General features: G+C 41.9%; 1 protein-coding gene across 2 annotated transcripts in view; it reads right to left on the minus strand.

Annotated features, from left to right (window-relative positions):
- SH3RF1 (SH3 domain containing ring finger 1) overlaps nt 1–26,001 on the minus strand; it is a 209,932-nt gene that overhangs the window by 19,882 nt on the left and 164,049 nt on the right. For both annotated transcript variants that reach the window (XM_073577185.1, XM_073577179.1), the window contains 3 exons: nt 18,531–18,685; nt 5,639–5,809; nt 2,230–2,498 (listed from right to left, as the gene is read on the minus strand). In XM_073577185.1, coding sequence (XP_073433286.1) covers nt 2,230–2,498; nt 5,639–5,809; nt 18,531–18,685 — 595 coding nt within the window. The remainder of the gene's footprint in view (nt 1–2,229; nt 2,499–5,638; nt 5,810–18,530; nt 18,686–26,001) is intronic.

Here is a 26,001-nt window from a genome sequence, read left to right on the forward strand (position 1 = left end):
TATTCCAGTCAGAAACTGGAGTATATTTGTGTGATAAATTACTCAATTTTTGTGGCATAAATTGTAATGAATTTGTCTGCCGCACTTGACCATGCTCCTCCCAGCTAAGTTCTGGCCACTTCCCAGAAAGTTGCCGAAACTGGCTGGGATTGGCAAAAAGAAGCCAAAAGTTGCTAAATGATTGTTCCTGCAATATTTTTAATAGTTTTACAAAAGAATTGTGCCGAAAACAGTCTGGCGAATTGTCCCCTCAGTGTATTGCCATTCTTGTATGTTCTTTTTACAGATCTGTCCTTCCTTATTGCTCTCTTGGACTGAGATGAGGGGCTCAGGATGACCAGCTTTGAAAATAAACATGATATTGTGATACTCTGTTGGGAGATGGTTCTGCTATATCTGTGCTCACCCAGCGGTTGAGATGTCATTTTCGGCATGAGGTGGGTTTTCATAGCATGTCACAATATTGTATTTGATTTCCATTGTGAAAAACTGAAGTCCTAATAATATTCATAAGGCCTCCTTCATACGTCATGGTGATCCCGTTACTGGAAAACCTTGTCCGTGTGTAATATACATGTAGCATCTGTGTGCTGTCTGTGTGTCGCATCAGTGTGACACATACTGGCGCCTAAGAAAAGCAGTACAGGTAGCACTGTTCCCAGGCGCCGGGTGCTGAATACAACTCTCATCATTGTTGCCTGCTCTCCCTGCGATCAGCAAGACCAGGCGACACTGATGGGAGTTGGAGTCAGCACTCGCTGTGCGTATATCGTGTATTAAATGAATATAAAAAGTGAAAAAAGGATTGGGGCCCCCCTTCATTTTCCTAACCAGTTGAGGGAAAGCCGACAACTGGAGCCTGATATTAATATTCTGGGAAGTGGCCAATAGCCATAAATGTTTCCAGCGTATTAATAACAGCTCACAGCTGTTTTCTTAGCCTTTACTGGCTATTATAGGGGTAACCCCCCAAAAAAAATGATGTGGGGTTCTCCCCCATGTTTACTAATTAGTAAAGGCTAAACAGACAACTGTGGGCTGATATTAATAGGCTGGGACAGTGCTATAGATATTGGCACCCTCCCAAACTAAGAACATCAGTGCTCATCATTATTCTGGTGCTTAGCCTCTGCTCTATCCACTTGCCCTGGTGTGGTGGCAAGTGGGTTAATAGTTGTGGGGTTGTTGTCAGCTTTGTAATGTCAGCTGACATAAAGTCTTGGGGTTAGTAATGAAGAGGTGTCTACCTGACACCCCCATTACTAACCTCATAGTCAAATTTAATAAAGACACATACATAGTAAAGTCCGTTAATTGATAGAGACATGCCTGTTCTTAGTCCGGGAGCGGGCAATATCCATGGCCCCGTTCACGCCTGTTAATATCAGCCCACAGCTGTCTGTTTTGCCTTTGCTGGCTAGTAAATATAGGGGTGTCCCTCCTATAACTAGTAAAAGCTAAGCAAACAGCTCTGAGCTGGTATTAATGCGCTGGGAAAATTTTTGGTTATTGTCCCCTTTCCAGAATATTAACATCAGCCCCCAGCTGTCGGCTTTCCCTCAGCTGGTTAGAAAATAAAGGGGACCCCACGCTATTTTTTTAAATAATGATTTATTTAATACACAATATACACACACATATACACATCACCATCATTGCCTTGGTCTTGCTGATCACAGGCAGATCAGGCAACAATGATGAAATTAATTCAGCACCCGGGGACTGATAACAGCGATAACTGTATTCCTTTTTTCCAGGCGCAGGTACATGTCATAGCGATTACACACGGATGTTATCTGTGTGTCATTAGTGTGCACGTGTGTGGAACGTGTTTAGTCCGTGGAGTGAAACACTTGACATGTGCACACCATCATTGAATACAATGGGTCTGCATATGTCCGTATTTGCAGTCCTTAAAAACAGACCACATACAAACACAAAAAACGGATGTGTGAAGGGGGCTTAAAATGGTAACCGAGGACAGATTTGTATTTTGTCAGACCCCAAAATACAGATAAAATAAGGGCTGAATATACCAAGGCAAATTGCAAAAAATCTCAAGCAAGTATTACACATATAATACAGACATAAAATACAGTGAGTGAATGTAAGTAAGCATTCAAGTTTCACTTCCCATTTATTTCAATCAAGGAAAAAGTAGGTGTATTCTACATATTCATTGTATGATGAAAAATTATGCAACTTTCATATTATGTCTTTAGGTCCTACCTGTGCGGGCAGCATTGCGGGCTTGGTTCACAGTCATTTGGCCGGTCATGTGAATGAGGACCTTGGACTGTGGGCTGGTTTGGATATGTCCTCCTGGATTAGTTGGGGAGACGCCATTTGCATTCACTGTTTTGCTAAAGTCCACACCATTTCCCTGTAGCTTCTGACAGGGTACTCCACCAGAGCACGGTGCCACCATGTTGACCATCTGGGTGCCCGCTCCTGACGTTGCCATGGCCACTTTAGCCTGTGAGCCAGTGGTTAATGCCCTAAACAAGTAACATTTGGGAGTTAATAAATCTTTTTTCTACAGTCTGTGTTGTAATCCCTGAATATTAGTAGGTATACTTTGAAGTCATCGTACAATATAGGAAAGCTTTTTATTATTATATATAAATGTTGTTTATAAAGTGCAAAACCAAAAAGAAAATCTAAATCAATAAAGGGTCCTGACAACATAATAAACCTATACAGTTAGATAACAAATGTATTCTGTCATTGCTATAAACATTGTTTTCCTCCATCACAGTGATCTAGGTTGGCAGTTCATGGTTTGGGTGCATTCCCTACAGCAAAATGAATAATTCAATCAAATATGTTACACGGAGAAACGCACTAAAACATTAATAGAATTGCAAATGAATAAAAAGAGAAGTAAAATTTGGGGAATCGATCTATTGATATTCAAGCAGTGCGCAGCACATACGTAGCTGTAGAATACAGATCACCGAGTCTTAGGGTATGCTTCCACGTTCAGGAAACGGCAGCGCTTTGGACGCAGCTCTATACAGATAAACGAGTCATACAATACTGGATCCTAACCACTGCCCCCTATTGTACTCACGGTGATTCTGCATGCGTTCATTGAACACATGTGGAATCACTGCATCCTATACAGAGACTCTGTAATTTACCTTGCAGAGACGGAGCATCTCCGCAAGACTAATAGACATCCTGCGGTCCATAAAGACACGCCGCTTGTGTGTATATGCAGGTCTGCCAACTGCGTCTTTGAACGCATAGTGGAGATGGGATTTCATAAAATCCCATCCACTATGTTGTAACAGCTGGACGCTGCGGCTGTACTCAGCGTCCAATCCGCAGCATTTCCTGACAGTGGAAAAATACCCTTACAGTACTGGATCCCAACCACATGGCTGTAGCAGTTCAAGGAGACTTAAAGTACTGGATCCTAACCATATGACCGTAGAATACAGATCACCGAGCCTTACAGTTCTGGATCCTAACCACATGGTTGTAGAATACAGATCACTGAGCCAGTACTGGATCCTAACCAAATGGCTGTAGAATACAGATAAACGAGTCTTACAGTACTGGATCCTAACCACATGGCTATAGAACACAGATCACCAAATCTTATAGTACTGCATACTAACCACATGGCTATAGAATACAGATCACCAAGCCTTACAGTACTGGATACTAACCACATGGCTGTACAATACAGATCACCGAGTCTTACAGTACTGGATCCTAACCACATGGCTGTACAATACAGATCACCGAGCCATACAGCACTGGATCCTAACCACACGGCTGTAGAAAACAGATCACCGAGCATTACAGTACTGGTTCCTAACCACATGGCTATAGAACACAGATCACCAAATCTTATAGTACTGCATACTAAACACATGGCTATAGAATACAGATCACCAAGCCCTACAGTACTGGATCCTATCCACATGGCTGTACAATACAGATCACCGAGTCTTACAGTACTGGATCCTAACCACATGGCTGTACAATACAGGTCACCGAGCCATACAGTACTGGATCCTAACCACATGGCTGTACAATACAGGTCACCGAGCCATACAGTACTGGATCCTAACCACATGGCTGTAGAATACAGATCACTGAGCCTTACAGTACTGGATCCTAACCACATGGCTGTAGAATACAGATCACCGAGCCTTACAGTACTGGTTCCTAACCACATGGCTATAGAATACAGATCACCGAGTCTTACAGTACTGGATCCTAACCACATGGCTGTACAATACAGATCACCAAGTCTTACAGTCCTGGATCCTAACCACATGGCTGTACAATACAGATCATCGAGCCATACAGTACTGGATCCTAACCACATGGCTGTAGAATATAGATCAGCAAACTTTACAGTACTGGATCCTAACCACATGGCTGTAGAATACAGATCACCGAGTCTAACAGTACTGGATCCTAACCACATGGCTGTAGAACACAGATCACCGAGCCTTACAGTACTGGATCCTAACCACATGGCTATAGAATACAGATCACTGAGTCTTACAGTACTGGATCCTAACCACATGGCTGTAGAATATAGATCAGCAAACTTTACAGTACTGGATCCTAACCACATGGCTGTACAATACAGATCACTGAGCCTTGCAGTACTGGATCCTAACCACATGGTTGTAAAATACAGATCACCGAGTCTTACAGTACTGGATCCTAACCACATGGCTGTAGAATATAGATCAGCAAACTTTACAGTACTGGATCCTAACCACATGGCTGTACAATACAGATCACTGAGCCTTGCAGTACTGGATCCTAATCACATGGCTGTAAAATACAGATCACCGAGTCTTACAGTACTGGATCCTAACCACATGGCTGTAGAATATATACAGATCAGCGAACTTTACAGTACTGGATCCTAACCACATGGCTGTAGAATATAGATCAGCGAACTTTACAGTACTGGATCCTAACCACATGGCTGGAGCTTGTATGTCCTCCTGGCCAATTAGCACTACATTGCATACATCTACAGTAAGCAGATTAGATGCTTCACCCACTGTTCATAGGAAAAATTGGTAATCAACCTATATTTTTCAAATTTTATTTCAATATTGCATGTCATTTTTCTTTTCTTCCTATTATGCAGTCATGCTAGTTTATGAAATTATTTTCTTCGTACACATACAAACTGTAATGTTTATTAGAAGCTATTAGATCTGATTCTTTCGATAACTTTCGAGGTATCTGGGACCCTTGGATTCAGGCACATAAAGACGATGATCTTTCCAAAATGATATCTTTATCTATATAATATATTGGCATGGTAGTAGCTCCTTACAATTAGAGACTCTGAAATAGGTACACTGGCGCCCCACGTTTGTGTATCTCGCATTATCGACACTCACTTTGAACCTCCCACTTTCCCTCCCCATCCCATTAAGTCTAACTTAGTTGTGTTATAATTGTTTTTCTACACATATTCTAAGCGAAGATTTTGTAGTCAAGGATACCGTATGACCTTAAGTGCCTTTTTTTCTATGTATTCCCCCTGCGAGGGGATCTTTGTACTTTAATATGAATGTATCTCATGTTAAATGATGCTTTCATTTCAATAAAACTGTTGAAACTAAAAACTGTAATGTTTGTCATTTACCGTGTAACAGGTGCTACATAGTTCCCAGGGAATACTCCGATTTTACTTGTGTGCATGGATGTTCCCTTAAACCAGCCATCCTGACAGCGCTCAAACACTAAAAACATTTCACCCTTTCGCAGCTCCAGCTCATCCTCTTTGCGCGGGAGATAGGGATAGATAGCGACATACCTGAGAAAAGACATTTTAGCATATAGTTAATGGAAGTGAAAAAATATTTGATGGAATGGAGTCAGTATGAGTAAACACTTTATACATTTGCTATCCCCCTACTGGTATTGTAGTCCCCCCATGAAGTTTTCTTTTCAGTAAACCTGTCTATAGGTGTGTGACGACACAGCAGTTGATCGTAATTATGCCAGATGTATATTTTCAGTAGGTCAGGAGACATAGACTATTGTTCATATGAATCTGAACGTTGGCTCTTGAATTAAAGTGTTTTTCTTTTGTGTGTAAAGAGACATAGGCCATTGTTCAAATGAGCCTAAATATTGACTCTTTTATTGATTATTGTGCTGCCATCCTTGGAGGACAGGGACACAGGGTCATTGAACAACTGAGGGTTGCTAATATGTTGACTACCCATTGTATAAGTACATGCAGCTTGTAGACCTGCAAACAGGAAAGAACAAACTATGCAGATTGATTAAATACTCAAACAATGAAAGTTTCTCTCATCCCACCTTACCCCTGACCTGTGGATGATGGCGTAAAGGACAGTTGTAACCTATAAAAGGGGATCTGCCTCTGTTCCAAGAGATAATCTACAGGATGCTAGCTTATATGACCAAGGCCCTAGCTGGAGGAATACAAATCTGCTCCATTGAATATCACTGAACCCTCAAAGACGATTGGGGAATCCAGGTTGGGGCAATCGGGTCACCTGACCACATACTTCACAGCACTCGGACAGCTTCCTAAGCTTGTCGCTACCTCCTCTTTGTGGGTGCCCACCAATAGTGGGATGCCACTGTTGGAGGTAGTCGGCCCTGGAAGCCCTGAAATCGCAGATGCTCTAATTCCTGTGAGACAGTGGAAGGGTGAGAATCTGAAATTTGCACCATCTTTGGTATTTGCTAGGACTGTTCTATATGCTATTGTCTTAAGACCCCGTCTCGCATAGCGAGATCATTAGCGAGATCGCTGTTGCGTCACCGATTTTGTGGCGCAACAGCAATCTCGCCAGCGATCTCGCCATGTGTGACACATAGCGGCGACCGGGCCCCTGCTGCGATGTCGCTGATCGTGCTCGAATGTCCTGGGCCATTTTTTGATCGCTGGTGTCCTGCTGGCCAGCATGCATCGCTGTGTTTGACGCCGGATCGTTGCTGTGTCGTTGAAGAGATCTACCTGTTTGAGTATACAGTATTAATAAACTCACCTATTGAAGCCTTATCCACAATCCAGTGCTGTTCTTCTCTTCTCAGTGCTGTCACAGATCTGCAGACGCTAAGGGTCACACAGAGTGCAGTGAGGTGGCTTTTACATTGTAAGTCTATGGAGCATCACAAAAAGGCTCCATAGGCTTATATTGTAAAAGAGATTTTCAGCTCACACGTAGAGAGCAGTATGACATGGAGAGTCTTAAAAGCAGCAAGGTCACTCAGAAGAGGAGTACAGCAGCGCTAGATAATGGAGAAGACGGTGGTAAGTGAGTATATTAACACACACATTGCATTATATACGGATTTACACAGATTTAGTGTAAAAAAAAAAATTAAAAGGAGGGCATCTTTATGAAGACAAAAAAACATATGACCTGATTCATTAAAGTGCTTTTCTAAGAAATTTGTCATACAACACTTCTCTGGATAATTCGCAACTTTTGATGTTCTCACATTAGTTTCACACAACTTTGCCAAAATGGGCAGAGCTGGGTGTGACGCCACAGTTTATGTAATGCAGCGTGCCTCCCATGTTACAAAGACTGGAGTAAGATTTGTGGCGAGGCATACGCCACTTTTAGGCACATCGGATTCATATACTGTATGTATATACAATATTTCTACTATATATAGTATAGTATAGCACTGCCATACTGAATTCAGTTACACACGCTTCAGATGTTTTTTCAAAACTTATATTGATTGAGAGGCTTCTGTAGCCTTGTAGGAAAGAAGGCGATCACTCGTGATTTTCTTTACTTCGCTAACAAAACAATGACACGCAGATTTAAGAAAGAAAAAAACAAAGCTTCTTGGACCATATCTACAATTTTCTTAATCAGGGGAAAAAAATAGCTGGCTGCTACCCTGCTCCCGCCATGCACATGATAAATGAATAGTTTATTTTGATCATTCTTCAAAGAGCCCATCAGATCTCTCTTTCCTGAGTGTAATGTGGTGGGAGTATGTTATTGGGGTTAGTATAGTCATTCAGTCAGTATGTGTACATGATATTGAATATGTATCTTCTTGCTTTATATATCCTAACAGGAGAGTAATCCTATGCCAAAATGAGCAGCATTGAGGATGGTATGGCGTTATAGTCATAGCATGGCGCAAAGTCACCCCAAACGAGATCCCTGAGCTCTATTAAATATAAACAAGCTAAAAAAGGCCAAATGTGCCATGTGTATACTATGAAATCAGATCTTTATGAGTCAGTGATATTTCGGTTCTAAACAGTAACATGCAGTGAAACCTCCCCAAAGACCACCCATTTGAGAAGAATATCCACTCACACTGACAGATTCCCAGTTTCACCAAATATTATGCGAACATCCTACCTCCCCCAACAAACACCACTTCTCAATGTGGGAGAATACTTCCAGGATTCATTATTTTTTTTAGAGAGATGGATCTTTAAGCCAAAGCTTTTCCACAGAAATCACACTGAGGCAGTATACCAAGATCCAGAGGTTCCAATATTCTCACATCAATCACTCCACCACACCGTTGGATCCAGCCTCAAGCACCACCTCTGACTTGTAGCATCATTCGGTCTTCGGTCTTCAGCTTTCCAATGTGAATTTATCTCCAAACCCCCTAGGCCAGAATATGCACATTCAGATCTGCTCTTTTGTGCGTAGCTACTCACAAAATTCACCATCTGGAGACCTGCTCTTCATAATTGTTTGCTAGACCTGGTGCAAATGCACCAAGCTGGCAGGCAGCCGCGAGCCACACATCATGGGACCGCGAGCCACCAGTTAGTGACCCCTGTCCTATACTACTGTGTTTTGCTAGTTTGCACACAAATATATCTCTCCTTCCATCCTCTTTACTTTGAAATTAAAAATTCCCTCTCCACAAAATTTTATAGCACTGTGTACTTACAATTGCTCATTTTACCCTTCTGCTGTATGCAGAAACAGAAAGTTTCTTGTCCCAGCATTCATCATTCCCCCCTCTTCAACGCCTATCCCATCTGCTCCCTCCTCCCCCTGCCATAGACTTTTAAAGTGATTCTGACTCACACAGGGAAAATTGACCCCCTGTCAACTCAGAAGGAGTCAGCTAGTCAGTTTTTAATCATGTGATGTCATAGACCCAATGGAAAAGAGAAGAATTATCTGGGTAGAAAGGCAAAATGAGCAATTGTAAGTACACAGTGCTATATAATATGATGATTGCAGTATAGTTAAAGGATAAAAATGTTGATGGAAATGCTACTTTAATAATGTTAATTAAAAATAAAAAAAAATATCCATGAGGCAGATGCTAATTGTCCCATATTAGGTGAAAAATCTGTTCCGGACTCCACATACGACAATCATACTATTTCCCTGGATCAACGCTCCATCACAGAATCTGGTGCCCATAACCTGTAATATAGTTTTCAAGAAAGACGTTCCGGCCCTCGTACTATTGTAGTGAATCAACCATTACAACATCATGTACAGAGTACAGTCTCTGTTCCTGTGATGAAGATTGAACCTTCTTTCCTCTGGATGGAACAGATACCCCCTAACTTGCAATTGTAGGTATATTCAGGAGCAATTCTTTGAACTGGACATCTTCTTAAATAACAACTATACCTCGGTTTCAAGCATCAAACCTATTTAATGAATAAGTATCTAATTTTCAGACTCAAGTCGACAATATATGCATCGTTCTGTAGGACATATGGACACCATGCCAAACGCCTGGAAGTCTTAGCTACGAAAAATACAGCAGAGTCCCTGTAGCGTCTCTTTCATCACTAAACTTATAGTCTAGCACTAAAACACTAGACACAATAAGTCTCACTTTTTAACTAACAACATTTTCATTTGTAGTCATTTGTACTGTAAGCCCAAGTGTTTTCCATTGAAATACAAACTTTGAAGTCTGCCCACCACACGTAATGATAACCACATGCAACAGGAACACTCGCATCAAATCAGGATAATCCACTTTCCTAACATATCTCATGGAGGCCTAACATCAGACCACATTTCATAATGATATTTATTTGGCCAGTCAATCAATAGCACTACATGTAATTGGGAAATCTTTAATTTTTACTCCACATCTGGATTGAAGAAATTACTGAACCATAAGTTAAATGAAGACAAGGACATGCTGCCAGAGATATGTCGGAAACTCATGTGGCTGCTCAAAGGAGATCTCTCTTTTACATAAAGATCATTTTAAATATGAAGGGTATAATTAAAAACTTGGTCCAAAATAGAAAATTGGGTTCATAACTCGCATATAGCTAATTATATTTATTATGTGATAGGATGGAAGAATTGATATGTCACCGTATGTTAAAATAAGAATGATATATGTAAAAACAATGAGAACATTTTAACTGCATATTCCAGGGTTAAGGGGTATTCCAGTTTTTAAAAAGTGTTCATGCTAAGCACCACTGCAGAAGGGACCTTCAGTGTGGTCTGACAGGTGTCCCAATCTCCGTCCTCCCACTAGCTCATGTGGATGACGTGTCCTATGTCATCCACACAGTGTCCCCCAATCATGCTCCTGCGCAGGCGTACTTCCTTCTGTCCTGCTGAGAGCAAAGTACTGTAATGCGCATGCTCTAGGAGAGGCCAAAAAGTGTGGATGACCCAGAAGTAAAGCTGATGCATGTGCATTACAAAACTCTGTTCGCTACATGGCAGAGAGAAGTACATATGTGCATGAGTGTGATTGGGGACACTGTGTGGATGATTTAGGATGCGTCAAACACATGAAGCAGGGCAGTAGGATGCCGCTTGCAACAAGCGAGGAGGTGCCAAAGCAAGACCAGTGAAGCCCATTGGACTGGAGTGCACAGTATGGGGGTATAATAAAAGTTATTTTTTTGTGCTACGCAGAAGGGATTGGGAACTGACATACTGCTTAGTACAATACCATAAAAAGAGGCCTTAAAGGTGGTGGTCATACTTGGAAACCTGGTGACAGGTTCCTTTAAAAAATTAGATAACCTTTTTCATTTACTTTGGACATTCTTTCTTTGTTACAAAGATTTAATAAAAATAGACTTATCCCAGGGTGGTGGGGAAAAACTGGCAGTGCCACTCCAGAGTAAATGAAGCATTACACAGTGCCCATAGTATTCAATGGGCTGTTTGTGTAATGCACCGATGTGCCAAATGCTCCAAAGCAACAGACGCCCTTTGCAGCCAATTTCCACTGACTAAGAGATGAGGGTCTTAAATATTATTTAACATGGTATTTGAAATTGAGTCTTATAAAACAAAATTAATGACCTAGGATATCTTAGGGTAGTGAATGCTTAATCTGCCCAATATTATACACCTTGGATCAGAAGAGGCCAGACTGTCCCGTCAAAGAGTTTAACATTTTATTTAATAATGATAGCCTCCATATGGCTCAGCTTTGGAAGAGAAACCATGAGCCAAGGCACAAAAGACAATAGTCTTCCGAGGCAGACCAATCTTGAACAGGTACGTTTCTACTCAATATGTAATATATTCGGTTTACAGTGATTTACTTTGAACAGAACTTTCAATCTATTCCATGTGTGGGCCTTTCTGGGTCAAGTACTTGAAAGGAAATCACCCTCCTTTCATGATATAAAAAATAACTAGCCTAGATAGAATGGACAACAAGATTCTGGAGTGGTGGAGAAAACAAGTTTGGAAACGGGAGGGAGCAGATGTGGAAATGATTCCATAAGGCTAAGTGCACACGTTGCAGAAAATTTCTGCTCAAAAACCTGAATCCCTTCCCAGAAACCGCACCTATTTTTCCGCGGCAGTTTTGATGCGTTTTTCCGCAGCGGTTTCAAACCGCATGGAAGAAGCCAAAACCGCAGAAAAATCCGCAAAATTAAATTAGCATGCTGCGGTTTTTACCGTGATAGAAATGACTGGGAAGCTTATTTTTAGCGGTTTTATAGTGAAAACCGCGGTAAAAAACGCTAAAAAAACGCTGTGTGTGAACACAGCCTAAGGCTTTAGCGTAGCATGGTATAGAGCATGGGTCCTCAAACTACGGCCCGCGGGCCGCATGTGACTTTTATCCGGCCCCTGGCCAGGCCGACATTAACCTGCACTGATTACAGGGCCGGGCCCTGTAATCGCGGGCGGGGCGAGGCGCCGAGGAAAGGCGTTGCGCAGCCCTCAGTATGCAGCAGAGATCACACAGGTGACGTAATTATCACCACGCCGCCTGCGGGGCCTGATGACGTCACGCCGCCTGTTCCTGTGCTGGAAGAAGACGGAGATGAGTGGGCGCCTCTTCAGAGCAGCAGGGGACATAGGTGAGTACTGTTTTTTTTTTCTTTTTAACTCCGGGTCCTATTGGGGACCTGTGCTTCATAATGGGGACCTGTGCTACCTTTTGGGGACCTGTGCTACGTATTGGGGACATGTTCCTGTCTATTTGGGACCTGTGCTACCTACTGGGGACCTGTGCTACCTTTTGGGGACCTGTTACAGTACGTATTGGGGACATGTTCCTGCCTATTTGGGACCTGTGCTGCCTACTGGGGACCTGTGCTACCTTTTGGGGACCTTTGCTACGTATTGGGGACATGTTCCTGCCTATTTGGGACCTGTGCTGCCTACTGGGGACCTGTGCTACCTTTTGGGGACCTGTGCTACGTATTGGGGACATGTTCCTGCCTATTTGGGACCTGTGCTACCTACTGGGGACCTGTGCTACCTTTTGGGGACCTGTTACAGTACGTATTGGGGACATGTTCCTGCCTATTTGGGACCTGTGCTACCTTTTGGGGACCTGTGCTACGTATGGGGGGACATGTTCCTGCCTACTGGGGACCTCTGCTGCCTTTTGGGGACCTGTGCTACGTATTGGGGACATGTTCCTGCCTATTTGGGACCTGTGCTGCCTACTGGGGACCTGTGCTACCTTTTGGGGACCTGTGCCACGTATTGGGGACATGTTCCTGCCTATTTGGGACCTGTGCTACCTACTGGGGACATTTACCTGCCTATTGGGGACCTGTGATACCTTTTGGGGACCTGTGCTACCTGTTGGGGACATTTACCTGCCTATTAGGGACATGTGCTACCTATTGGGGACCTGTACCTGCCTATTGGGGACCTGTGCTGCCTATTGGCGACCTGTGCTGCCTATTGGGGACCTGTGCTACCTATTGGGGACATTTACCTGCCTATTAGGGACCTGTGCTGCCTATTGGGGATCTGTGCTACCTATTGGGGACCTGTACCTGCCTATTGGGGACTGTGCTGCCTATTGGGGAACTGTGCTGCCTTTTGGGGAACTGTGCTACATATTAAGCACATTTTCCTACCTATTGGGGACCTGTGCTGCCTATTGGGGACATTTACCTGCCTTTTAGAGACCAATGCCGCCTATTGGGGATTCTTGCACCACACTAGTCTGAGCCTGTGGTAAAAGTGGAGTTCCACCAATATGGGCACTGGTGAGGCTGCATTGATGTGCACTGATCAGGCTGCATCGATGGGCACTGATCAGGCCGCATTGATAAGCACTGATCAGGCCGCATTGATAAGCACTGATCAGGCCGCATTGATAGGCACTGATCAGGCCGCATTGATGGGCGCTGATCAGGCTGCATTGCTGGGTGCTGATCAGGCCGCATTGCTGGGCGCTGATCAGGCCGCATTGATGGACAGTGCAATCTGTGTGTCTCTGTGTGGGAAATTTTATTGCTGGTATATTGTTTTTGTAGCGCTGTATATATGTTGGTATTTTGCTAATAGCACTTTTGAATCCCTAGGAAACAATGATATCAAGAAAGAGAAAAAATTGACTCGAAGTGTAGGATATTCGAAGAACCCCAAAAATTCGGTAAGTTTGATGATTTAACTACTTCTTCATTTTTAATATTGTATTTGTTCCTATTTTGTTTTATTATTTCTAAATAAGATATGTGCAGTGTGCATATGAATTTGGTCCTAATTTTTTTTAAACTATATTCCGGCCCTCCAGTGGTCCGAGGGACCGTGATCTGGCCCCCTGTTTAAAAGTTTGAGGACCCCTGGTATAGAGTCAGAAATGCTGGACTCGGATATATAGTTTTCTAGCATTTGATCCAACATGTTCAAGTCATGATGAGTCTAAATTCTTCCAGGACTCATACCCAAAGGGCCCCATTCATTATTTACATTTTTTAAGACCCTTTTTTTTCTTGTGGTATTCGCTGATTTTTTTTAGAGCAAACTCCTCAAAATGGTTCATAAATTTTGTGCAAAATAAAAAAAACACTCTCCATTTTTATCATGATCCCGTTTTGCAAAGAACAGCTAAAAAGTCACATGTTTCACTAAAATGGTGCAGAATTTGTGTCAAAGTTTCATATGCACATGAAATCACTCCAGTAGAGGACCGGGGAACAAAATGAATCAAGGAAAAACATCCTGAAAGTCTAAACTCCACCCACCGTGGCAAATTACAAAAACCTACAAATAATAGTGACTTTAAAAAAATGGCAAATGGAAAGATGAATATGGCGCAAATAAAAAACAAAATCCAAAACACCGAAAAAAATCAAGAAAAGCATTGAACATCTGTATCTGTTTCAAACCCCATACACATACAGCAGGAAAGAACCCCTAAGATACAGTAGGTGTACGTCTCAGATTGACCTATATGAGATCCAACATGTATTTCTCAAAGAATCTGTAACTGAATTAGGAGGCTGACACACCAGCCGATCAGTACGAGGCATAGCCCTATTTTCATTCCGTGTGCATATCCACAGAGTGGACATTACTCCAGAATGCCCTATTCACTTACACTGAACGAGAAGTGTCAGCACTGCAGATGTAGTAAGGAATTAGGTGCAGAATCAGGTCCTAAATCCTCATCAGATCATGAACAGCCATGGAATCCTGCTGACACAGAGTTATAGATAGCTCTCCCCGTACAAAAACCCATACATGAAAAGCTGTCAATCACTGTGTCTCCCATTATCCTAAGGTGCTCTCACATTACGTAGCACTGGAGACCTGACGGGCCCACTTAGTTTGCTAAGAACATGCCTTCTATTATCTGTCATACATTTTAGCTCTGAACTGAAATTAAGTCATTAAAGATGTGCAGGAATTTAAAGGAAAGAAGAGGAGAGGACGGCATCGTATGAAGATGGTAGGCACCGGACCGGACCGCGACACCCATCGGACCGGAACCCCCCCCCCGGTGAGTATAATGTAACTCTTTTTTCTTAACTTTCAGGTTACATTTGGGGCTTATCTACAGCATTACAGAATGCTGTAGATAAGCCCCTGATGGCGGTGCCAGCAGCTCATATTCGAGAAAAGGGGTGACAGTTTCCCTTTAACTGTAATAGGAAGTGGGAATATAGATCTCCCATGTAAGTAACTCTAGGCAAGCACACTTAAAATGCCAGCAACAAACCACTAAGTAATAGAAGGTATGTAGGAGAGCTCTAGTCACAAATACAAGACACTTGTGTTTTCAGGGAGTCCCACAAGCAGGGGGTAGTAGTTTGAAGTGGTTTTTTCACATAATAGATCACTAATCAGGGCCGGCGTCACCACCCAGCGTATCCGGGCAAGTGTCGGGGCCCTGGACAAAGGCGGGGGCCCACTTGTTGTCACTCAGCACCGCCCTCCCGCATCGTACTTTCAACTGTTCGGGATCCTGGATGCCAATGATGGGAGGGGGAGCCGTCAGCCGATGCTCCCTCTCACATCATTCCCCCTTTTCGTCTGAGCTCTGTGACGTCTCAGAGCAGAGGGCGCGATGAGGTCACTACAGTGCACCTTCTCTGCTGAGCAGTGCAGATGGTCAGAAGATGCTAAGGAGACCAGAGAAGGGGGAGCAGGGAGAGGTAAGTACTTGATTATTTACAGTATATTTTATGTATGGAGCATTATATTGTATGGAGCAATATATGGGACCCATCATACTATATGGAGTAATATATGGGGCCCATTACCGATTGTATGTAAAAGTCAACATTACTGCTATTGTGACTGTTAAGCAAGTTGAAGATAAAATGATTTCTAAAAAGCCTATAGTTAAAGATGACACAATTCCTTTGTGTTTTAGACCAAAAAAAATTTTCATTTTTTTATATTGTGAAAATTATAAGGAAAGGAAAATAGGTCGATGCAAAAGTTTGAGATTTGTGTGTTCAGATATCTTTGCCCAAGGCTTCAGACCTTAATTAGCTTGTTAGAGTTATGGCTTGTTCACTATCATCATTAGGAAGGCCAGGTGATGCAAATTTCCCAGCTTTATAAAAACCCAGCCTCCTCTAATATTGTGTCAAAAAACAAAAAACAGCAACCATGGGTTCTTCTAAGCAGCTGCCTAGCACTCTGAAAATGAAAATGGTGGAGGCCCACAAAGCAGGAGAAGGCTATAACAAGATAACAAGCGGTTTCAAGTTGCCCTTTCCTTAGTTTGAAATGTAATTAAGAAATGGCAGTTAACAGGAACAGTGGAGGTCAAGATAAGGTCTGGAATACCAAGCAAAATTTCAAAGAGAGCTGCTAGTAGGACACCTATAAAGCATCAAATTAGAACCCCCGCTTGACTGCAGAAAGATTTTGCATACTCTGGAGTTGTGGTACATTGTTCTACTTTTCAGAGACACCTGAACAAATATGGCATCCATGGAAGTCATCAGAAAAAAACCTCTCCTGCGTCCTCACCATGAAATTCAGCTTCAGAAGAATGCAAAAGAACGTCTAAATAAGCCTGATGCATTTTGGAAACAAGTCCTGTGAGGTTAAAATAGAACTCTTTGGCCACATTGATCAAATGTATGTATGGAGAAAAAAAGGGCACAGAATTTCAGGAAAAGAACATATTGCCAACCATTAAGCATGGGGGTGAATCCATCATGCTTTGGGGTTGTGTTGCAGCCAGTGACACAGGGAACATTTCACTGGTAGAGGGAAGAATGGATTCAATGAAATTTCAACAAATTCTAGATGCAAACATAACACCATCTATAAAAAAGCTGAAGTTGAAAAGAGGATGGCTTTTATAAATGGATAATGATCCTAAACACCCGTCAAAATCCACAATAGACTACCTCAAAGGGTGCAAGCTGAAGGTTTTACGTTGGCCCTCACAGTCCCCTGATCTGAACATTATTGAAAATCCTTGGCTAGATCTCAGAATAGCAGTGCATGCAAGACGACCCACGAATCTCACAGAACTGGAAGAATTTTTCAAGGAAGCTTTGATGAAAATCCCTCAAACAAGAGACACTTGGCTAGCTAGAAAAAGCATTTACAATCTGTGTTATTTTCAAACGGTGGTTATCATTTTTGCAATTTTTAAAATGTAAAATATGACAATATATATTGTTTGCCTAGAATACAAAGGAAATGTGTCATCTTTAACTTTAGACCTTTTAGAGATCATTTCATCTTCAACTTGCTTAACAGTTCACAATAACAGGAATTTTGACCAGGGGTCCCCAAACTTTTACGTGCCACTGTATGGAGCACTATAAGGGGCCATTATACTGAACGGAGCAATATATGAAGCCAATTATACTATATGGAGGACTATATTGGGCCATTATACTGTATGGAGCAATATATGGGGCCCATTATACTGAATGGAGGACTATATTGGGCACTATACTGTTTGGAGCAATATACATGGCCTATTATACTGTATGGAACAATATAAGGGACCCATTGTACTGTATAGAGCAATATATGGGGCCGATTATACTGCATGGAACAATATAGTGAGCCAATTATACTGAATAGAGGAATATAAGGGGCTCATTATACTGTATGGAGAACTATGTGGTGCCAATAATACATAAGGGACCCACTGAGACTATTTCGCCCACGAAAACCTTAAAGCGAACCTGTCAGCTGTTTTGGCCGATATAAGATGTGGCCACTGCCTTTCAGGGCTTATCTACAGCATTCCATAATGCTGTACCTAAGCCCCCGATCCGACCTGCAAGATAAGAAATATATAGTTTGTTATACTCATTGGGGGGGGCAGTCCGGTCCGATGGGTGTCACAAGTCCGGCGCCTCCCATCTTCTTGCGCCGCCGCCCTCCTACTTGCTTCATGGTCCCGGCATCACGCGCCTGCGCAGGCGTACTTCTCTGCCCTGTTGAAGGCAGAGCAAAGTATTGCGGTGCGCAGGCGCTGGGAAAGGTCAGAGTGGCCCACTGCAGGAATTTGCTCTGCCCTCAACAGGAGTGCGATGCCGGGGAGCCTGTGAATCAAGCAGGAGGTCGACGTCGCAAGAAGATGGGAGGCGCCGGACCCGGACCTGCGACACCCATCGGACCGGACCACCATCCCCCGGTGAGTATAATAAAACTTATTTTTCTTATCTTTCAGGTCGGATTGGGGACTTATCTACAGCATTATAGAATGCTGTAGATAAGCCCTGAAAGGCAGTGGCTGCATCTTATAGCAGCCATACCTGGTGACAGGTTCCCTTTAAGCCTGCTCTATCACAATGGTAGATGCATCACATCGATAGGACATACCTGGCCTGTTCTGTTAGTACCCTGCCTTTGAATACTTACACACTTGGTCGAGTGGACGGCCTGAGGTGTGTGACTTGTTCAGCAGGACCACCAGTTAATCTCTGTCCAGCAGTAGAAGATGTCGCCCCAGAAGTTGTGGAGACGATAACAGCAGCAGTCAGGGGCGGAGGAGGGAGGAGAGGAGGATTCATGTCCTAAATAGAAAAGTGAATAGTAGTTCAAAATATTGAGTGTATCATGATTTACTATAAGCAATTCTACAAAAGGTTTATGAAGGCAAGAACCATAAGATTATGTGCACATGTCTTCTGCTGGACATCTTCTTAAACGTCCTGAGTATTGTTTTGTGTCAACTTGGCCTCTGGCTTTTTAGTTTTAAATTCAGGCAGAAGCCTCCTGAAGGACAGGTCACTACTTTTAGCCGTTTCACAACTTCTAACGCCGAGAGTTACGTTACAAAAGATGGAACATGTGCACAGCAAGTCATTAATAACAGACGATCATTCTTTTTGGCTTTTCTTAGCACTTTTTCTGATGGATTCCAGGCAGAATCCGCCTCAAAAGACATTGTGTTCACATACCCTACAAGTCTTAGTATCTTATATACTGAGATGATCATGTTGGACATGAAGTGTAGCATTTCATTTCAAGGATCCATGTAGAAGTTTAGGGTGTGTGCACACGTTGCGGATTCTGCTGCAGAATTTTCAGTGCGGATTTTCTGCGGATTTGCCTGCGGTTTGACACCTGTCATGGAGCAGGTGCCAAACCGCTGCGGAATCCACACAAAGAAGTGACATGCTGTGGATTTAAAACCACAGCAAATCCACACAGAAAATTCCGCACCGTGGGCACTGCGGTTTTCACTTTACATTGCTTTTAATTGTATTGTAGGATCCGCAGTTGCAGATCCGCAGCAGAATCCGCAACGTGTGCACACACCCTTAGGGTCCGGGAAAGTTCTGCTTGGAGGAATTCTGTTCTCAGGTCGGTAATACAAGGAGTTGATCTTATCCTATGAGTGACTATATCACAAGTGGAATAAAGCAGCACTTTTGCATTTACTATACAGGTCCAGTTATGTTTCCATGGCACTTAACAGTGAGAGACCTGTTGCAGTGTGACGTAAATCACAGACGTTTAATTTCATATCCTAATTAAATCCTATTTAGATATATCATTAAAACATAGGAATCTGACAAATGTAAGAATATGAACGACTTTGACAATGGCCAGATGTGATGGCTGGATGACTGCATAAGTGACAGGTCTTTTGGGTGTTCCTAGTATGGTGTGATCTATAGAAGGACAATGTATTGACAGTTGTCAGAGTCATGAGTGCCCTGGTCTGGGCTCATTGATGTGCATTGGAAGTGAAGGCAAAAAGTTTGGTCAATGTTACAAAAGAGCTACTTTAGCACTGTTTACTGTTAAGAATGGTAATGCTGGCTGTTGCAAAGGCGCCACACTACACAGTGCCTAACGGTACAGTATGCTGCATAATATTAGGGTGAGACGTTTAAATGTTATGACTGATCAGTGTACTTGATGGTTAATTAAAAGCCTGAGAACCATCCAGCTAATCCTCCGATTACGAGCTTGTCTTGCTCTTCTTGGATTAAAATCAGCAATTAACTGCAACCCTCAAATGAAACATTACTAGCAGCAACTGCTGAAAAAATGTGCTGGAAAAGAGTACTGCGCAAAAGTTCTAGGCAAGATGTCTGTTTCATCTGCTGCACTGTGTCCTTGGCCAACAATTGTGTCTACAGTCCTCAACATACAGTTAGGTCCATATATATTTAGACAGAGACAACATTTTTCTAACTTTGGTTCTAGACATTACCAGAATGAACTTTAAACAAAACATTTCAGATGCAGTTGAAGTGATTCAGACTTTCAGCTTTCATTTGCGGGTATCCACATTAAAATTGGATGAATGGTTTAGGAGTTTCCGCTCCTTAACATGTGTCACCCTGTTTTTAAAGGGACCAAAAGTAATTGTACAATTGACTCCAAGGCTATTTCATGGACAGGTGTGGGCAATCCCTTCGTTATGTCATTCTCAATTAAGCAGATAAAAGGCCTGGAGTTGATTTGAGTTGTGGTGCTTGCATTTGGAATGTTTTGCTGTGAAGGAAACATGCGGTCAAAGGAGCTCTCCATGCAGGTGAAACAAGCCATCCTTAAGCTGCAAAAACAGAAAAAACCCATCCGAGAAATTGCTACAACATTAGGAGTGGCAAAATATACAGTTTGGTACATCCTGAGAAAGAAAGTAAGCACTGGTGAACTCATCAATGCAAAAAGACCTGGGCGCCCACGGAAGACAACAGTGGTGGATGATCGCAGAATAATCTCCATGGTGAAAAGAAACCCCTTCACAACAGCCAACCAAGTGATCAACACTCTCCAGGAGGTAGGCGTATCAATATCCAATTCTACCATAAAGAGAAGACTGCATGAAAGTAAATACAGAGGGTTCACTGCACGGTGCAAGCCACTCATAAGCATCAAGAATAAAAAGGCTAGACTGGACTTTGCTAAAAAAAACATCTAAAAAAGCCAGCACAATTCTGGAAGAACATTCTTTGGACAGATGAAACCAAGATCAACCTCTACCAGAATGATGGAAAGAGAAAAGTATGGCGAAGGCGTGGTACAGCTCATGATCCAAAGCATACCACATCACCTGTAAAACACGGCGGAGGCAGTGTGATGGCTTGGGCATGCATGACTGCCAGTGGCACTGGGTCACTAGTGTTTATTGATGATGTGACACAGGACAGAAGCAGCCGAATGAATTCTGAGGTATTCAGAGCTATACTGTGTGCTAAGATCCAGCCAAATGCAGCCAAACTGATTGGTCGCCGTTTCATACTACAGATGGACAATGACCCAAAACATAAAGCCAAAGCAACCCAGGAGTTTATTAAAGCAAAGAAGTGGAATATTCTTGAATGGCCAAGTCAGTCACCTGATCTCAACCCAATTGAGCATGCATTTCACTTGTTAAAGACTAAACCAGACAGAAAGGCCCACAAACAGCAACTGAAAACCACCGCAGTGAAGGCCTGGCAGAGCATCAAAAAGAAGGAAACACAGCATCTGGTGATGTCCATGAGTTCAAGACTTCAGGCAGTCATTGCCAACAAAGGGTTTTCAACCAAGTACTGGAAATGAACATTTTATTTACAATTATTTAATCTGTTCAATTACTTTTGGTCCCTTTAAAAACAGGGTGGCACAAGTTAAGGAGCTGAAACTCCTAAACCCTTCATCCAATTTTAATGTGGATACCCTCAAATGAAAGATGAAAGTCTGAACTTCAACTGCATCTGAATTGTTTTGTTTAAAATTCATTGTGGTGATGTCTAGAATCAAAATTAGAAAAATGTTGTCTCTGTTCAAATATATATGGACCTTACTGTAGCTCATTTCTTGGTGCTTCTTCAAAAGGGCAGCACAACTGGAAACCCCAGTTTGATTAGAAATTTTAGTTTGAGAAAGGACTTGCTGATACAGTATAACATTTTTGTATCTTATTGCCGTGCTTAGTCATAGTGTATTAGACATGTGACAAGAATCTGTCTTCCAAAACCTCACCTTTTGTAGCAACTGTTGGCTGTTCCTCACCCAGTCTTAAACCTCCTAATGACTGTGTTTCATCCTATATATGAAAAAGATCATTTCCACTTCTCTAATCGGTCACGAGTACACCAAACTATAATCCTACAAAATGCCTGACCTTGTGTACACTTGTGAAAGTGTACCTAGAAGAACTGATATTGTATTGAATGCCGAGAGTGGTCACACCAATCACCGATTTCATTTAGATTTCTCTTTTGTCTATTCATTTTGCGTTTTTTGTTAAATGATAAAAATAAACATTTATTTTTTTAAACATTATTACAAAGCAGATTTTTTTTCCACAGTTGCCTAAAACTTTTACGCAGTACTGTATATGAAATATGTAGATCAATAATGCACGTACAATGTAAAAATTAATGTCACTTTTTTTTTTTAACTAGTTTCCAAACCATGGCACATTAACTGCACTATTCCTGAATCCATGGCATCAAGGAACAGACAAGCATTCCCCTTTGATCTACAGGCGGCTATTGTTCATACAATCACTGTTGCGTTCTTGTAATTGCTTATTCATATTTCCATTCTTTGAAATGTATAATAGAGGATAGAAACAACGTAAAAGGCACACAAGACTCTCTTTGAAAACCGGTAATACAGTTGTGAGATGTTAATCCATAAAGCATCAGGCAGCCTTATAAGAGTCTCCGTACCAAGACTCAAGAGACAACGTCAAAACAAAGGACACAAAGCCTAATTCCACGCTACATCTTCACCAACAAGAGCTGGGAAAAAAAGAAGAGAGACTAAATCTAATTAAGGAAATTGGAATTATACGTTATGGAAAAATAATAATCTGGATAAAATATTCATTTCCACATGGCAGCTCAACACCTCAGGGCTTTATTAATAAGCGACATTTGTCGCCTTCTTGAGAAGATAATTGTATTTGGCTGTGTGATTCTAAGTAACATTGCCAGCTTTCTTCCTGCAGAAGTTCCTTGCATGTTCTGGACGTAATACAAACGCATGGGCCATGCACACAGCGAACAAGTCGGTAGGACAGTGTTCACACCAGCAAAAGACTGAAACACAGAGAATCACAGTATAATAAACGTATAAAAATACTCTGTTGTAAAAAAATAAATATAACAATAAACAGCAAGTGCTAGTAAAAAGATGATAACAAAACAGGGTATTTAGTTGATACGTTTTTTTTTTTTACAAAAAATGTATACTAAGCCGCCCTACCAAACGTCAAGGTATACCCATCAGAGCAGTCCCTAACCGATGTATTTAAAACCTGTTCTGGATGTAACGTAAAAAGTAATGCACAGTATAGAAGAGAACACAGACGGCTCAACGCACCGATATGTCATGGGAGGTTTACGCTTCCAAAACAGCAGAGACTGCGTTTGTGGGGTTAATGTCCAGTCATTATCTTTCCTGTTTAGATTTGTTTGGGAACATTCACAGTGATCCATACGCCAACATTCAAGATATCCTGGAAAAAGTTCAAGTATTTTGGATATCGGCAGACAAATGCAGCTTTAATTTTAGCAAATAGGTGACTGGCTCTATTCAGTCTCTGACGATGGATCTGGCACACAAATCAAAGCCGTCCTCTCTCAAGAATTCCTTTGCTCCCTTATTTTCATACATGGGATAACCCTTTTCAGTTGACCTGTGTAATATTAATCTATGATGTCTAAATGTCAGGCATTCTTGTAGTGTCTACCCACCAGCAAACTATAAAGAAAAGTAACCCCGATGTATGCTTCCAATAAGCCTATTAATCCAGGGTTATATATTACAGTATCACATACACTGGAACTACCGGAGAATCCGAACAATGTAGGATGTTGATGTAGGATTACACCTCTATTTGTGACGTTAACAAGTATTACACTAAAGGTCCTCATACACTTTAGATAAAAGTCGTCTTGTCTGTAGGACTACTGTCTCCCCAGTAGATTATACAAGAGGATATAAGGAGAGGGTGTTTGGAATTCAATCGGCCAATCCTTATATTCCTTATGTTCAAAGAGAACACAGCCGAGTGTTCCTGTGTATGGGGGAGACGGGAGAGATAGCTGTTGGCTGGAGGGTCGTTTGGCTGACAGTCATCTAATGTGTATAAGGGAAGAAAGCAGAACTCCATACTTTATGAAAAGGTTGTGAGTTATTCATCCAAGTTTCAGAGACATGCCTTGCTTCTCTTCCTCTATGGGATCATCATTAAGGCCCTTGATGCTTGATCACAAGCGTTTCTTAATGTTTGGAGTGCTGCTTTCCTCTCGCTTTTATGACTGGTTATTTGAAGATGGGACTCAACCCCTTGGAAGATCTGCACCCTCCTGTTGCTTGCTCACAGTGCTTCTCCCTCCACTCTTTGTTTTCAAGTATTTCACTAATAAGCTATTAAACCTCCATGTACATTAGATGAAAACACTCAGAACCCAATGATATCTGTGGGACCAGAAAACCATCTAATGTGTATGAGAGCCTACAAACTCTCCCTAGACTAGACAGATGATGATGGATGAGAGAAAGATTGGGTAGCTTGAATTTCAATACAAAATTATTTTTATTTTATTTTTTTATGGGAGATAAGCTAGTACCAGAGGTGTCTGAGAGCAGTTTTCTCTCTCTCTCCCTTGAAAACACATGAATGCTTGGCCAAACACATGTAGCTCTGGCAAAAATGAAGAGACCACTGCAAAATTTTCAGTTTGTCTGATTTTTCTCTTTATAGGTATATTTTTGAGTAAAATGTAAATTGCTCTTTTATTCTATAAACTACTGACAACATGTCTCCGAACTTCCAAGCACTAAATTTTGCATTTATTTTCAGAAAATGAGAAATGGTCAAAATAACAAAAAAAAAAGTGCTTGCAGACCACAAATAATGCTAAGAAAACAAGTTCATAATCATTTAGAAATAACAATACTAATGTTTTAACTCAGGAAGAGTTCAGAAATCAATATTTAGTGGCATAACCATGATTTTTAATCACAGCTTTCATGCGTCTTGGCATGCTTTCAACCAGTCTTTCATACTACTTTTGGGTGACCTTATGCCACTCTTGGTACAAAAATTTAATCAGTTCTTCTTTGTTTGATGGCTTGTGACTATCCATCTTCCTCTTGATTTACATTCCAGAGGTATTCAATGAGGTTCAGGTCTTGAGATTGGGCTGGCTATGACAGGGTTTTGATGTGGTGGTCCTTCATCCACACACTGATTGACCTAGCTGTGTGGCATGGCGCATTGTCCTGCTGGAAAAAACAGTCTTCAGAGTTGGGGAACATTGCCTGGGCAGAAGGAATCAACTGTTTTTTCAGGATAACCTTGTATGCGGCATGATTCATACATTCTTCACAAAGATTATCCTGCCCGATTCCAGCCTTGCTGAAGCATCCCCAGATCATCACCGATCTTCTACCAAATTTCACAGTGGGTGCGAGACACTGTGGCTTGTATGCTTCTCTAGGTGTTCGCCTAACCATTAGACGCCCAAGTGTTCGGCCAAGCTGAAAATTAGACTAATCAGAGAAGATTACCTGGCTCTCCTTTGCTTCTCATTGATGAAAGGCTTTTTTCTAGCTTTACAAGACTTGAGCCCTGCCTCTAAGAGCCTGTTACGAACTGTTCTTGCCATGCACTTCACCCCAGCTGCCATTTTCCATTCCTTTTGTAGGTCACTTGATGTCATCTTGCAGTTGCTGAGTGACATTCGAATAAGATGACGGTCATCCCGGTCAGTGGAAAGTCATTGTCGCCCTCTGCTAGTCTATAGCTTTGTTGTCCCCAATATCTGCTGCTTGATCTTGTTGTAATTGACTTCCGTCTTAGAAATTTTAAGGATGGAGGCAACATGATGCTCACTGTATCCCACTGCTAGTAAAGCAAAAATTGAGA

The sequence above is a fragment of the Dendrobates tinctorius genome, unplaced genomic scaffold (assembly GCF_039654945.1).
Source record: "Dendrobates tinctorius isolate UK_male_01 unplaced genomic scaffold, ASM3965494v1 ptg000008l, whole genome shotgun sequence".
Lineage (NCBI taxonomy): Eukaryota > Metazoa > Chordata > Amphibia > Anura > Dendrobatidae > Dendrobates > Dendrobates tinctorius.